This window comes from Argentina anserina, chromosome 7, assembly GCF_933775445.1.
Source record: "Argentina anserina chromosome 7, drPotAnse1.1, whole genome shotgun sequence".
Classification (NCBI taxonomy): Eukaryota; Viridiplantae; Streptophyta; class Magnoliopsida; order Rosales; family Rosaceae; genus Argentina; species Argentina anserina.
The window spans coordinates 6,210,462-6,227,638 of NC_065878.1; the positions used below are offsets into that span (position 1 = coordinate 6,210,462).

The window sequence follows — 17,177 nt, forward strand, 5'->3', positions numbered from 1 at the left end:
AAGGCAACCAAATACTGAAGAAAGGTCTGCATCAAGGGAGTTTGTTCATGGGAATGGGGCGGAAAGTGATTCTGAACTTCGAATGCCGTTGTTTGATACATAGTTAATGATAAGAATCAATGATCTTCCTACATGTCTTTCGTGAAACTAATATTGTTGCTGATAGACTAGTCAAGTTAGCCCATGGTTCTGCCTCGGGTTTTAATGGCTTTACCTAGGGCTGGGACCTGGGACCGATACAGGACGGTCTGGTATTGTGTTCATACCGATATCATACCGATTTTATATTTCAGTATCAGTTCGGTACTGTCATTTTCAACCTCAATACCGAACTGAACCGATACCGTTCGGTTTCAGTACGGTTCAGTACTTTTTCGGTACAAAACTGGCAAATTCCACAAGACCTACATATGCATCATTCACTATACTAACTAAGTTCAATTATGAACATAATTCACATAAAATATACAATTAACACATTTCACATTTTCACAAAGCTGAAAAGATACAAACTGAGAGCACTTCCTACAGCTGCATATACTTCTGCACAAATTGAGAGTTTTACACTACAAATTCATACTTCTGCGCAAAGAAAGTAAATACAAAATCCAAACTCTTTCGATTTGAAACGAACACAAAGTCAAACTATAATCCAAAGAAAGTAAAACCCAAAACCCAAACTACATATATGATTCATACTTTCAGAGTTTCAGTTAAGAATTCGAGATTGAATTAAGGCTTACCTTCAGTTTTCTCATCGAGATTCCGAGAGGCTGCGATTGAGACTTGATAATGAGAGTGAAGGGCGAAGTCAGTGTTGAGAATGAAAGGCGAAGACGCGAAGCGAATGGAGGCGATGAGTTTTCGATGAAATGGGTTATGGTATATTGGCTTTTGTGAACCCTAAAACCCCCCCAAAAATATGAGTTTATGGTTTCGGTACGGTTCAGTATATTCGGTATCAGATCTAATAGGATCGACTCGTACTGATTATATACTTTCGGTATCAATATCGGTTTGGTATTGGAAATTTGTATCGATTCATCCCGTCCCGTTGAAATTTGGTACGGGACAAACGTTTCGGTACTATTTTTTTGGTACCAACTCCCAGCCCTAGCTTTACCTTTCTGTATCCAAGTATTTCATTTGGTTAAAGCTGGGAAGGGGAGTTAATTAGTTGTAGTTGCATCTTGGTTTGAATTCAACATGGGAAAAAGAAAAAAAGAACTACCAGGGGCAGTTAACAAAGCCGAACCCTGACGTTGGTGAAGACTAGAGATCTATGCATCTCTGTGGTTGGGGGAATGGTCGATGTCTTGATGATTTGATTACAACTACCAAATATAAAATTTTACAAAAGCAAATCAAATTTTGTGCCTGGTTGTGAACTTGTGATCCTTCAGTTTCATGTCATTAATGGCAGATTAGCTTCCCAGTAGTTCACAGCAGTCCACTGCTAATGGATAACTGAGTGCTACTCCAATTTTTACAAAATATTCTTACCTGTTGTCCTTTTGACATGATTAAAGATCACAAATGTATCTAAACTGTTTTCTCCAACCTAGGACATTATACAATAATACCACAGTAACACATTTTTCAAAAGAAATCCACATTACATGTCAGATTGATAAAACTGTTCTGCTGTATCAGCATTGTCCAATCCTTAAAGTTAGTATTTGTACCCAGATACGAAGCTACCTCTCTCGTCATGGTTTAACAGGAGCATTGGCCAGTTCCTGAATCTCCTTCTTGCTCTTTATCAAACTCCAGTTCCTGGTATTAAAATCTACTTTATCCAAGTCCTCAGCAATCCCCATATATCCGTGTAAAAGTCTCTCCTCCACACTGTTTCCCTCTGCTTCCACTATTTTTCCGTTGTTGGATGTTGCGCACTCAAAGTCGGCTCTGCCACGGTTCTGCTCTGCAAAGTACTTATGAATCCTCTCTGCATTCCCAAGCCCAGTGAAAGTTCCCAAGAACTTCACCAACACAACACTTTGATCAGCAGGCTTCCCCAGACACATCTTGATTCGCCCCCTAATTAAACCTTTACCTGCCATTGATAGAGAACAAAAAAGATGGAATTCAAAACAAAAATTGTGGTTCCAAGAACGAAGTATAATCAAACTAGTCTATCAAGAATTGCAGAATGTGAAGCTTCTAAGTTCTCCTTGAAGAGTTGACATGGTTATACAGCGTGATACAGATCAGTCTTACTTTCTACACTCAATCCATTTTTAAAAAGTATAAATTCTTATTTCATAAGGTCTAAGAACCTTAAATGTACCATTGGAATTTTATGTAAACAGAATCGCCCACCTCTAAGAAAAGCCTCAAGAGCTTCAATGCTTACAACCTTCCACTTTTCAGGATTGTTGTCCGACATAGAAATATTATGGATAATAATGACTGGAGGCCAAACAATCAAATCTTCCTTCTGAGCCAAAGCTTCTGCCTTGGGCAAGACTTGGGGAACCCATAGTACTATGTCAGTGGGGATAATAGTACTCCAACCCAACAGAGCACATACTGCTTTGAGAAGTCCCAAGTGTTGTGCTCTCAATCCAGCTTTTTTAGACATAAATGCATGTGTTACCAATCGTTGGGTGTCCATGAACTCCTTTGAGAAGCTGTAACAGGAAGAAAAAGGAAGCAACAAAGCTGTAAAAGGTTGGCCACTCTGTGATTTTTTTACTTCTACAGAAATGTAAACAATAAAAACATATAGAAATATGCAGCCACTAGTTATTAACACTTCCTTCTGTTATAAGCAAATTATGATCTCAGCCAAATGATAGATGCAGAAAAAAAAATAGTGGAAGAAGACTAAAAGACTTAACCATAGGATTTAGTAAAAGTAAATACTATTTAAATGTAATGGTTATTAGCTGCAAGAACCTTGTTTCAGTCAGATTGTCTTCCCATTTGCTGCAAGGCTTTCACTCAGATGGTTTTCCCCTGAAGGGTTCCCATCAAAGATCAACATTTAATCAAGAGCAATGGATCTGGAAAGTCTGCCTAATCTTAAAGTGAGATTACAAGCTCTAGAATTCGGTAAAAATTTAACCCAAGGGCTCTGGTAACACAGAATTAGTGAGATCCATGTATAAAACAACCAATGAAAAATGTCATCCAATCATTATAGGTATTTAAACTTGTTTATCTTCTCAACCAGCAAATTAACTAGATGTTAAGACACTTCCATAAGTTCAACAGAAAGAGAACTTTAACCTACTGCCATTCTGCATTCCCACTTGGGGCTATTACCCCGACTTCTCATACAGATCCTTCTTTCTCTTTCCTTGCCCAACAACAACTCAACCACCATTAAACAGACTGTTCAATACATAGCCAGATCTATAACATACTATTATAGATTCTGGAGCCTTAAAAGATTTCACTACAAAAGTGTGAAATGAGTTGCCTGTTTACTCTGAGAGACCAATTTGAATCAATAACTAAAAAAGAAATCCACACTGTCCGACACCCATGTCCTTCATAACCCAAATCACTTGGGACCGATCCCACCCTCCATATCCAAAAACAACCATTTTGCTAGTTATCACTCACAACACTGAAAAAGTAAAAGTATTATATAGCACATCTGCAATTTAGTTTCCTCCTGTCAGTGAAATGGAAACAAAGAAAGCATACATCCTGTTAGTCACCAACCACTCCACTATCACCTATTTATCACCCCCACAAAAAGCAACCTATTTAGAAAGTTCAACCAGGATAGACAGCAAACAACTCCACAAACACCATTGTCCAACTAGCCATTTATTGAATGATTCGTAAATGAAATCCTAAGACCATGACATGACATAATTTTCATAAAACCTAAAATCATGAAAGCTGCCTGAAGTAGCATCATGATGCAACTTTTATCCACATTGTACCTTCCTACACCACACTTATTAAATCCACCATCCACCTTTGAGTACTCAGACAACAACGCACAAACAACTATATAAAATCCCTAACAAAACCCCTAGTAACATATCTAAAAATTTTAGCACACGAAGTGACTGCATCTGTAAAGGTAATATTTAAGAACTGCGGAATGAAAAGATAAGAGGAACCCCACTAAAAAAGGACATGACAGTAAAGAAAACAGACCTTCGCCCACATACGATGCAGAATAAAGTCCCAGCCCTTCCTTGTTCCATGTACCTTCTCCGAACACCGGGGTTTATATTTAATTGTTTAGAGTATGTTAGGAAGGCTTCGTGTACTAATTGCATAAACTCATCAGAGTCCTCCAATGGTTCAAGAGCCGTAGAATTCACCCCATCTTCTGACGGATCAACATCATTATCATCATCACCATGGACATTTTCCAGATAATTATCACTTCTCTTCCAAACCCTGTGCTGTTTGTGGAAGCCACTTTTTACATCAAATTGCTGTGACCTATGCCTAATTAATGAACCATAGTTTTGGTGGCCCTTGCCGTAATGATCACCATTTTTATAATATCTAAATGAGGGCCTTTGTGAATGTTCCAAAGAGTCTTGAGACAGAAGCTGATCATCTGATGCAAATTCATCATATTGATCTATTCCAGAATATTTCCTCTTGGCCTTATAATATTCATTATGGTCCACTCTTGCTGATCTAGATGTATATAAAGATCCTACATCTTCACCATTCCATTCTTCACCACTATCATACAAATCTTGGAACTCTCTAGATGTATTCCATTTACCTGACATAACTTCTCTAGGATTACGGATACTTCCATGCTCTTCATTAACATATTTTCTTTTCAGCACCCTATCTGATGGTTCATATACCACAAGCTCGTCTCTCATCCTCTGCATTCTAATAGTATTTCTATGCTTTTCTGGGTCGTATTTAGCTACAGGAGACCGCCTGTCCTGAAACTTCAGGTTTCCATCTCTTTGATAACAATAATCTTCTTTCAGATGTGAGATTTGACGAACTTGCGCTGCACCCAATTGCGATATTTCATAGTCTTGTGATACTCTCCTTCCAAACTTGCCATGCATGCGTCCAGAACCCATATATTCTCCACCCTGCTTTGAGGCACTTGATATTCTGCTTATATCAGGGTAGTCTGAGACTGGATGCCTTTCTAAAGTAGAATTATTCATCATGATACCCTTTCTCGAATTTCCAGAATAGTCCTCAGTATTATCAATTCTGTCCACAACAGGGTGCATGGTATTCAATCTTGACACACTTCTATGATCATAACCCATACGAGAATGATCATAGTCAAGTGGATGCATCTCTTTGCGTAACTGATCAGGTGGAAGCTCGTGATCGTCAAATATCATTCCCCTTGAGTTCGTGTAGACATAATCATCATCATCGAACTCAACTCTACTAGGAGTATCTCTCCGGTAATATTTCAGATTCTTCTGCCCAGAGTCAGGGTCTCGAGAAAACTGTACTACCGGTCTTTCCCTATATGCATTAATGCTTACGGAATCTTTTAGCTTTCTACTACTTCTTGAAAATTCCTCGAGAGACATGGGCTGGTCATGCCGATAGGAATCTTGGAAGTCATTCTTCAACGTTGAGGAGCTGCCCAAGTAATCCTTGGAACGAGATCCTGGCATCACAGAATAAAAACCATCCCTTGTAGGAAAATCAGGTTCGTGTCCTTCTTTGTAGACTTCTGTCACTGGTGATCTATCCAAAGATATTGGGTCCGGAAAATGATGTCTTTCTTGGTCAGAATGGCGTATACTCATGCTGCGCGTTGATGATGGTAGGCGACCACCCCTTGCCCCTTCAGTTATAACAGGACCGAGGCTTGGAGGCGAATGATATGCTCCTGGCACAGTGTCACGTTCAATGAACACAGGTTTTGATCCTCTTACATCACTGTCTTCCATATGTATCAGTTTTTGACCTAACGTCCCATGTTTACCACAGGCTAACAATCTGCTTTCATTCAATTCCTCTTTACTGATTCCAAAATCATTATGCTCAGAGCCATAAACTCGCCTGGCATTCAGATCATCACTAACACTATACTTCCCAGCCTCACTGCTGCCATGTCTCTGTTTTAACTCCAAAGGAATAGACACCTGAACAGGTCCGGCCGCAGGTGGTGGTGGTGGTAGTGGTAGCGGCGGTGCTTGTGGTGAATAACTCGTACGCAAAACCCCATCTTCCTCCTCAAATTGTGACATTTTCCTCATGTCACCAAAAGGCAGCCCCAATGGTGACCCAGATCTTGACCTTCCACGGAGAACACGATCAGTCCTACCGCCACCGCCCCCCAAACGCCAGCCGTACTCCCTCCTGACAACATTCCTTGGACTGACAGCATCCAGATGATGATGATCTTGCTGAGGACTCAAACTCCTCCTAATAATAGTGCGGTGGTGTACCTCCTCAGGTAGTCTCCTCCTACTAACACTACCACTACTAACATAAGGGTTGTTGGCAGCACCCGATTCGTATCGAAACTCTGCCGGAGGCTGCTGTCTACTGAACCCCCCATGCCTCCGAGGTTGCATTTTTTTTTTACACTAAAACTTTACAGATAAAACCACCAATATCTATCTCTCACAATCCAAATTCCATGTTTGGAGATTTACGCCAAATTATAGTATCAGAGAGCTTGATAAGTGTGAAACCCTAGTGATGGAACCCTATTGTTTATTGATACTGAAAACAAAGGGACCAAAACAGAGATCAAAGTTCAAACCTTTAGTTGATGCCTTGATGGGGACCCATGTTATTGGGCTCTGGGGGAGAATCCGAACAAAGAAGACAGAGAAAGAGTAGATCTTTCTTCAGCTTGATGTCCGAGTTACTGTGCTTCCTAGATTCGGCATCTCAGAGTTTGAAGAGTGATTTGAGTTTGGTTTGCTGTTTTGGTCAAACTGAGAAGAAGGGTTAGAGGTTTCTCTGTCTCTGTGTTTTTTGGGGTGAAAAGCAAACTGGTTTGTGTTTGGGTTTTTCAGATTTGTTTTTTTATTAAGGAGAGAAAATATCCGCTAGTGATGTGGCGTCAATTATCTCGCTTCAGCGGGGCTAATCCACTGTCCTTTTACTAGAGACTGTTTCGTGATCTACGAGTGCATTGTAGGGATTTATAGCAAAAGAAATCTCTTTTGTGTAAACAACGATAAAATTTTGGTATGGGGTAGTGTACATCAAATTGGGCCCACTATTATGAAGGTGTACAAAGTTCTAAAACATACATTTTGCTGCATCAATTTAGATGTTGACTAAATGTACCTACACTATGTTATATAACGCCGTTAGTTTTTTTTAAGAGAATGAATTAACTTCATTTGGCAATAACGCCATGCACGACCGCAATGATCAAATACAAGAGATGACATGTCACCTCTCATACACGTTAGAAACTAAGCGAAGCAAATAAATGCGGGAAAACACGTTTATTATACAAACCAAAGTCTGAAAAGGTCTGAAACAAAATAGAAAAACACTAAAGTCAAAAACTAAATCACAGTAACTCTAACTCCCCCAAGCCAAATCACACGACTTGAAATCTATCATATCGAGCTTGAGGCATCAATTGCGTACTCTCAATTGTTAACAAAATTGAAAGAAAATACAAGAGAGGATCTTTCACCCCCACGAGAGGCTACAAATCAAACACAGCTAAACTGAAAAGAAGAGGGAAGTGGGTGTACAGGGCCCAGCCCACCAAGTCACAAAAGCATCCCAAATTGCAAAGGCCTGCAAACCAGCCTCCCTCGTTCTTGCCCATAGCCACAGCCGACTCCTAATCACCGTGAGGATTGACACCGCTTCGTCAATCAGGTGGCTTTCCCAGTTGGAAGGCCATGTTGTCACTTACGCACAAGCAAAATCACACTCCAGCTGCCACAAGATGTCCGCCCACCCATCGGAAAACAAAGAAAGCTGAGGAAGGGATTTGTCGCCGCACACACTATCAACCATATAATCGAGATTTCGCATCCTCTAAATCACCAACCCCGATTGGAGAAATCCAAAACAAATCAACTCAAGCACCAATCGCCGACACCACCATCCCTTTGCTTGTGCTTGATCACCTACAGTAGTCGACGTCAAGACGTCCTTGAACAGTCAAGTATGATGTTGCCGATGTGCTTCATGACACCTGTAATCCCTAGGTTTCAGAATGGTTCTCCTTATAACGTCATTAGTTTGTGTAAACTTTTAAGGGGGGGAAATAGGGCATCTCCATCTCCACTTCAGTCATTTCACCTCTTACATTGAAATTTCTTTTGGTCATAACCACCACCTCACCATCAGTCTCTACAACTACCACCTCGTTATTGGAGAGGAAAGGACATGAAACACACTTCTCGACCACCACAACCGTTGGCTTATCCGTCAGAGGTTGTTGTGACAATAGCGTGGGGCTGGTTTCACAACTAATTCATGTCGACACCTCTCGTAGAAGGTACTTATCTGGAGTGGGGTCACTTCTGCCGTTAGAAGACCATGATCTCAAGCTCCTCGTAATCCATGTTGCCTAGGTTGGTGACGAAGAACTCGAATGGTTCTAACTAGGTTGAGATTCTAGCACTTTGTGGACTTTGAGTCGCAGACCATAGATCACCAATGATCCTTTTGGTAATATGAGTAACTCATATAGCATGTGGTCGGGTATTCCTTGTTCCATACAATCTCCATCTATGGAAATGTGTGAAATATCCCTTCATATTTATGTCATTGCTTATTCATGGACCGAAAGCCCGTGGAAATGACATTGATGTTTTTCTACAGCCATTAATCAAAGAATTAAAGGAACTATGGGAGGTTGAGGTTATTTTATATGATGCTGAATCCGGACATAATTTCCACTTACGAGTTTCATTATTGTGGACAATAAATGATTTTCCTGCCTTTGCAAATTTGTTTGGATGGAGTACTAGTAGAAAATTGGTGTGTCCAATATGCAAGGAACATACACCTCATAAGCAGCTGCGCAATTGGCATAAAATTGTCTATTATGATCATCGTCATTTTCTGCCACGGGGCCATAATTTGAGAAAAAAATTTAGATGTCAATGGTAAAGTTGAGAAGATATTTAAACATGCCTTGTTATCATAGGATGGTGTAGTTTCCCAATTGAATCATGTATCAATGCCACATTTTGGGAAGAGTAAGAAGATAAAGAGGGAAGCTAGTTATTTGAATTGAAAAAAAAAAGAGTATTTTCTACGATTTACCGTATTAGCATATGATTAAGTTACCTTACAATTTTGATGTAATGCATATATGAAAAACTTTATTTAAAAATATTATGGCAACATTGATGGACACTGAAGGTAAGTCGTGTCTTGATTTGCAACGGATGGGCATCAAGTCTCATTTGCACCCTGAATGTGTCGATGGTGTAATTAAGTTTGGACCAACATATTATACTTTTAGCATAGATGAGAGAAAAAAATTATGTGAGTTTTGTGATTGTTCAATACTTCCCGATAGGATGACTTCAAATATCTAACTGTGTGAACATTGCTGACTCCAAGATTATTGAGCTGAAAAGTCATGATTGTCACATCATGTTACACCAGCTTCTTCCAATTGTCTTGCATGGTACTTGTCTAAAAGTGTTCGTGTTGTTATTATCAAACTTTGTTTGTTCTTCAAGGAGTTAACATCCATAACTTTTAAGCTTGGATGTTTTGGAAAGGCTGAATAAAGAATTGTTGTACTTATCTACAAGCTAGAGTTGAATTTCCCACCTTCATTTCTTTGATATTATGACTCACTTGCCGATTCACCTAGCGCGAGAGGCAATACTTTTGGACCAGTACACTTTCATTGGATGTTCCCATTCAAAATGTAATTTTTATAACACCATATTTGTTGTATCTTTCTCTTTTGATTTGCTTTGGTGTATATACCATTACAAATTATACAATTTTTTGGTAGAAAAATACACAATCTAAAGGACTATTAGAAACAAAAAGCAAGGGGTAGTTGTTGATGGCAGTGTGAAGACCAGGCCTCAACGAGCCCTGAAGATAAAGTATGGCCCAAAAAAGAAAGGGAATGCCAAACATGTGGTTGAAGAGGCAATGACAGTGGTGGAACCAGCTGGGGAGGGTGGTAACTCCGACGGTGAGACTGTGACCATTGCGGCGAAGGCGATGGTGGATGATGCATGAGGCCTTTCTCTTCCAGCTCCATATGTATAGCCATTTGGCCAAGTAATAAGTGAGATTTGTCTAATAGTTCTCGAGTTATTTTGAATTGTATGTTTAGGGTTTATTGATATTGAGATAGCTAGATTTTTGGATTTAGTTTATTTCGCATGGTTCCATTAATTTGACAAACCCTATGTGTTCTATGTTTATGATATACCTACTTTACAATAATATGACAAACAATTGCTTTGATTAAAAAAACTCGCCTAAATAATTCATATTGACAAGGTTTGCTAGTCTAATGCCACATCATTTGCTTGACAATAGATATGTTGAAATCAAATGAAATAAGAGGAAGAAACGTAGCTCTTACCAAGGCCGATCCTGGGATTTTGGATGTCTAGTTTGAGATAAAATTTGGCGTCCAATTTGTAAACTACATACAATTAATGTATATTTCATCTCAATAAAAGGATTTAGAAATCAAAATAATATCAAACTAGGACGCTAATTTTGAACTCAAATTTAATCTAATTAAATGTATGACTTATGCATCGATTTTAGGTTGCACATCAACATTTCTACTTGCATTTTGCAATTGTCTTGTATGTATTCGATCATGGTAAAATGTCAGAATGTATATTATATGTACATAAAATATGAGATAAGGAGAAAATAAATAGAAGACATGTGTGAGATGACAAATATTTAACAAGAATTGAGTACATGGTTGAATAACTATTGAAATATGAATTTAGAAAAGAAAAATGTGTTTGCTTTAAAATTTTGGATAATAGAGACTAGAGTCTCATAAAATTTATTTGTTACAATTATGTGTGCATGTTTATTTGATTATGGTGCTATAAAGTAACAGGGTTTTCTTTTTACTATGTGTGAAGAAAAATTAAACAAATTCCACTAAGTTTAGAGTCTACAATGCACAAAATACATAAATTTAACAGCTTTTGTAAAAAGATTACTGAACTAAGGAAGCCGTCCGTAGAAGTTAGAACAACCTCTATAGTTCTAGATGACACACTTAATGTAGCATCCATCTTTAGACAAATATTCAGAAGCAGGAGTCATAAAATCATCTTCATCATCGATAGCGTCAACGTTTTATGTGGACTATGTTGAGTCGAAATAGAAGCTACAATAGCATTTAGGTCCTCTTGATCAATATAAAAAGTATTGGTATGAACTGGATTGAGATCATCAACAACAGACTCTAGGACTTTTAGTTTTTTTCTTAAATTCGACTCTCTATTACTTATATCATATACAATATTTGTATCTCTTTTACAAATGCAGTGCATTCTATAACAAAAACAAAAACAAAAAAAGTGTTAGAAAGAACAAAAAGAAGAGGTAACTGAAAAATAAAGAACAAAAAGAGGTAAATAATTCATATCGAAAAAAGAAGAAGAAGAGGTAAATACACCAAAATTAAAAAAAATTAAAAACATTAACTAAAATATGAGTTATTGTAGAGTACGCGTGAAAAAATAGGCGTCGTAAAGAATACGCTTATAAATATATCTACATGCCTACTGAGAGGCCACTACGCTCTTCTTCTTTCTAAATTCTTCAACTCTCTCTCTCTCTCTCTCTCTGATTTCCCAGGCTGCGAAAAAAGTCATAATTTTCCTCTATGTCGTCGCTTTGCGATTTGGTTCAGTAAGAGTTTCCATATGATCAATCTTGTTTCCATTTGCTTTTGATTTGTGGCGATGATGAGTGAAGAGGTGGGTGAGTGGGATATGGGTAGTTTGATCGGCCAGGGTGGTTTCAGTAATGTCTACAGGGACTACCCAATCAAAGGGTCTCCTCCTATTATGGCCGTTAAAGTCACCCCTGTCTCCAATCAATCCAAATTTCAATGCCTTATTCCATGAGTCCAAACTCCTCTCCCTCTTTCGCGATTCCCCTTTCATCATTTTTTCCTACGGCCAATGTTGTCAGTGGATGTTCTTGTCTCCACCCGACAACCACTTCTTCTATTTGAATTTGTTTCTCAAATTCGCTACGGGGGGAACCCTAGGGGATAGGATTGAGATATTCCCCGGCGGGTTGTCGGAATGCGAGGTTAGGGAGTTCACCAAGTACATGCTTAGTGGTCTCGTTTGCATTCATGACAAAGGCTACATGCATTGTGACATTAAGCCCGCTAATATGTTCTTGTGCATGATATGACCTCTTGTGTCGATTTCGTGGCTAAGATAGGAGACTTTGGATTGACCAAGAGTGCTCAGAAGTTGTATTCTTGCCAAGGGACCGCTAGGTACTTGTCCCCTAAAACTGTTTTGAGTAACGTTCAGGGGAAGCCGTCTGACATATGGGCACTAGGATGTCTAGTTCTAGAGATGCTTACCGGAATGTTATGGACTTGCAACACAAGTGGGGAGGGTGACCTAGGCAGTTGGTGTTCGAATCTAGTTATTCCTTCCCACTTGTCTGAGGATGCCAAGGATTTTTTTGGCAAAGTGTCTAGACATTGATCCTTCCAAAAGATTTACGGCTTAGAATCTCTTGACTCACTCGTTTCTTACGAGTAACCAGAGCCTTGAGCAAGTAGGTAAAGTCCCTATATTGTCACAGTCTCAGCATTGTGATAATCGGTTGCCTAGTTTTATACCCTTAGGGGACTCTAGCTCCCAAGAGGCACAAATGAGCATAGAGGTTTCTGGTTCATCACATGATGGTACCATTTATCCTTTGGCACTCATGGCAAGACTTGCAAGACTTGTAGTTGCAGACAAATGGTGCATAAAGCAAACTATTTTTCTATAATGGGTGCTGCATAGTTTGTGGATTTCATACCATGCCATATTCCATATTAAGGAAGTTTGTTTATAATCATGGGTATCCTTAATCATCTGGTTGTAGTGCTGTTAATTCCTTATCTATCCGGCTGCCTACTCGTTAGTAATATCGAGAAACTCCTGCTTACTACATTGGATAAGGCATGTGAGGTGATAGAGGGTTCTGGTTCACATGATGATACCATATTCTTTTGGCACTCATGACAAGACCTGCGCGTGTGCTTCCTACCCGCGAGGAAAGAAAGAAGAGCAACAGAGAATTGTAGTCACGGAAAGATGGTGCATAAAGCAAACAAACTTTGTTGTCATAGGTGTTGCATAAATTTTTGGGTTTCATACCATACCATATTTAGAAAGTTTGTTTATAATCTTGGGTATCCTTAATCATCGTCTTGTTGGACTACTTTCAATTTCTTATCTATCAAGCTGCTTACTCTTTGGTAGTACTAATAAGTCCTTGCTTACTGCATTAGATAAGGTGTGTTAGTGATGAAAAATATATATATATATTTAAAAAAAGCAAGTATTTGATAGTATTTGTGAGTGGAGATGTTTTTTGGGAGCTGGGATAGGTGGTTTCCATCTTTGTGACCATGTTTCCAGATTTTTTCTACTATAGTGCTTTTTGTTGTTGTGGTAGTTGAGAATGAACTTTGTGATACTCTGACATATAGATTTAAAGAGTGAGCTAGGATATGAAATTCATTTTGCCACTGTTTTGCTGACTGGTAATGTGGTGATTTGTAATTGTTGTAATCCTGGCTGTTTAGGCTCTTCAGCTATATTTTCCTTATGATCTTCTCTATATGTTGTAATACATATCTTATGTTTATCTCTTAGATACATATTCACTGAATTTACTATACTCGGACTTGGAATGAGGCATAGTCCAGAGATTGGTTCATCAGTACCAACAACTCTTATTGTTTATTATACTTGTTCTTCTATTCTTCTATATTTCTGTTTATCAAAATTGATGTAATTGGTTGCTAGCTTGCTTTTATCTTTTTCGGGAATATGAGACTTAATCTAGGTACTGGACTTTTGGGTTTTGAAGGTCATGTTTGGAAGGGTCTTGAGCTTATAGTATTTTTGAAATAGTGTTTTGATTGCGTCCGTGGTTAACTCTGTTGTGTCTCCCCAACCATTCTCTTAGAGCCTTATTATGGTTTCTCTCAGTTGTGGAATAGCTGCAAATGCCTTATGTTGGGTTTGAGTTGGTTTTTTTAAAAACTATTTTCATTTTTGGTTCTCCTATATTGTATTTGGTGCATTTAGGCTCTCCATTCTTATTTTGAAATTTGATTGATGTCATATGAGTATTAAGGTTAATTTTTTGTGAATGTTAAGAGTGATTAAGAGGTACATTTTCATGGGATTTTGTAAATCAGTTACCTTTTAGTTTTTTAGTTATTTGAGTGTTGATGTTGAGGATGTTTGTAGATGTAATTTTGGGTCTTTACGTCTAAATTTGAGCTTTAATTAGTTTGTTGTTGTGTGTATATGGAGAAGTCATACTAATGTGCAAGTTAATGAAGCTTACTTAATTTTTCTTTCTTCACTGCAAAAATGTACTTATGATATTTGTTTTTAGCTTTTTCCAAGCCAACTAAATATAACTGACTACCTACTTGTGTTGGTGGTGGTGTCCGTAGAAGAATTCAGTAATTTGATTGATGTTATGAGTATTGGGGTTCCCTTTTGTGGATTTTAGGTTAGTTGAGAGGCATCCTTTTAGTTTTGAGTATTTATTAGCTACTTGGAGTTTTGACACTTATTTTGTCTCCGATGGGTTTGAAACTTTTTCTTATAAGGAATTTTGAAAGTCAAGTAGTTTCTTTTGTTTCTGCTGAGATGCAGTTTGATATCTATTTTTAACTTTTTTTTTCCAGCCAATTTAATACTTGCTACTGTTATTTCTTCCCTTTCTAAGAAAGACTAGAATTTCTTAAGACCGTCTATTTTCTCATCTGTTTTTGTCTATACAGAAATTGAAAGTGCTAGGTCTCTTTTGAAACATATCTACTTGTGTCACAAAAATAAAATTGTCTTAGAACAAAGCATTATTGGTTGAAAATCAATTGTCTTCACATTCCAGTTTGTATTACAAAAAAGATGTACAGAGATGCTATTCACCTCATCCTATCCTCCCTATATTTCTCAATTTAAACATTCTTTGAATGTTATTACGTTTAGTGTTTTGTATAGGTTTGATATTAATGTTTTTTAGTTTGGTACAAATAAGACATTTAAAAGAAACAACATAAAGCAGTACCTTTGACTTGTATTGTTAATCTTATTTGGTGGTAACTGATTTGAATTCTTACTAGGTGCCCTTATGTTGGTGTATATGTTTTCTGCTTAGTAGTGGTGTATGTGTTTTCAAAGTTCGTTAGATTTCATGGGCATTGCATTCTTAACCGAATCCTACAGTTCAAGTTTTAATATGGATATTCGTCTAAGTATTGACCATTGCTTATGTTGAAACTGCTTTTGGTGTTCCAAATTGCTTCTTTCCTTGAATGTTTCAGAAGGTTGGAGCTTCATGACATATACCAATAATTGATAAACTATTGCTTCATAATCTTCTTTACACCTTCCTTCTAAATTCTGATGCTACTTTGGACAGGTAATTTGCAATTAGATGCTTAGGTTGCCAGATTACATTTCCTCATCTTTAACTGATTCTTCATTTTGTGTTTGTCTTTAAATTAGCTATTTCTATGATTGTATGACTTTAATTTTATTTATTTTACCTTTTATTTTCTAATTTTGTTCTTGGTGATAAGACAATCTTAAAAGATGCCAGAATCAATGCCCTAGAGGATATTGGGACTGTCCCAACTATCAGAATTCAAGGGCCAGCAGTACAAACGAGATGTCAGTTACTTCATTTGCACAAGACATGGGAGAGGTCTAGTGGTATTGTCAAATAAAACTCATCTTCTGGACGCTGAAACTGGCTTCTGAAGTATGTCAAAGGGTTTCTTTCTCTTTTTCTCACACGGCTCTATTCGGTAATAGGCCAATTCAAATGGCATATGCTCCTGAATTAGTTCCTTTGGGTGATCTTTTTAGGCTAAACCAAAATTTGTCATGGGCATGTCATCTTAAGTTCCTCAGTTTCAGTTTTTATAGCTTGTTCCATGTATTTTCAATCCAATTATGCCTTGTGTAATCATTTTTTTCTTGTCACAAACTCACAATAATGAATAAATTGTCTATTCTTCCCTTGAAAGTGTTTCATCTGTCTTGGGAGGGGGGGGATAGTATAGAGCACCTAACTTAATGATTAATGTCCCTCTTCATCCCTCTGAACTTTTCATAAAATTAAACAATGAATACTAATACACATGAGTTTTGTTGGTTTAAATCTTGTTCAAAGTTTAATTTTATTAAACCTCTTATACCAGCTAGCAAAAGCATCAAATTTTAGATTTTTCACAATACCATCATACATTACAATTTTTAATAATCATCTAATGGCAGTGGGACTAATTTTCACCTGACCCCTTATTAGACGTTTTGATAAGTTCTCTTGTTGGAGATTGGGTCACCAATAGTGTCTACAACATTATGAAGAGATCTTAATTTTGTAGCTGAAAGTTTTCGAGTATGGTCTCAAACTTTATCACTGAAGACGATGAGTTCATAGCAACACTTCCCCCAAGTACATAGGTTTCCTAGTTTTCACCTTTCATGAGTATTCCTTGAACTTAGTTATCAAAATCCAACTACAACAAAATCAATCATATATTGGTGTTTAATTTTGTTATGTTTCAAAAACAATTCAAATACTGAATGAAGAAGAGACATCTTGCAAAATAGGCTACTTCTCCCCAATAAATATTGTCTTTAACATAGCTTCGTTAATATTGTTGTTATATGGAAACATGAGTCCAACACTTGGTAATTGATGGTAGTCAATCCATGAAAGCTTTCCCACATTAAACCCACTACAACAAATATGGTCATTAGTGGCCATGATAGTGTTCACTAAAAGTAGCATATATGGCCATTAAATGTAGTTAGTGACCAAATTGGAGTGATCACTAAAAGCCTCCCGTCGATTTCCTTTAGTGGCCAACAACGAAAGTGGTCACTAATACAAAATCTCTTTTTACAAGTTGCAAACATTTTTGTTACAAAAGAATGTAATATGCATCAGAATATGAATAAACATCATCTTTATTCATTGATAATGATGCTTTTATATAGGCATTACATCAAATATCTCGTAGAATAAGGATT

At 37.6% G+C, this 17,177-nt stretch overlaps 2 protein-coding genes across 2 annotated transcripts in view; one reads left to right on the forward strand and one right to left on the reverse strand.

The window, feature by feature from the left end:
* Positions 1-15,970, forward strand: part of LOC126801503 (diphosphomevalonate decarboxylase 2) — a 191,966-nt gene extending 175,996 nt beyond the window's left edge. The window contains exon 10 of the mRNA XM_050528872.1: positions 15,907-15,970. The gene's annotated coding sequence lies outside the window, so the exon portion shown is untranslated. The remainder of the gene's footprint in view (positions 1-15,906) is intronic.
* On the reverse strand, positions 1,384-6,921 carry LOC126801495 (uncharacterized). The gene is made up of 3 exons (XM_050528860.1): positions 4,123-6,921; positions 2,323-2,633; positions 1,384-2,056 (listed from the first exon to the last, which is right to left on the reverse strand). Exons 1-3 carry the CDS (start codon positions 6,498-6,500, stop codon positions 1,710-1,712), a joined length of 3,036 nt encoding a protein of 1,011 aa, XP_050384817.1. The 5' UTR covers positions 6,501-6,921; the 3' UTR covers positions 1,384-1,709.
* Positions 15,971-17,177: the final 1,207 nt, after the last annotated feature.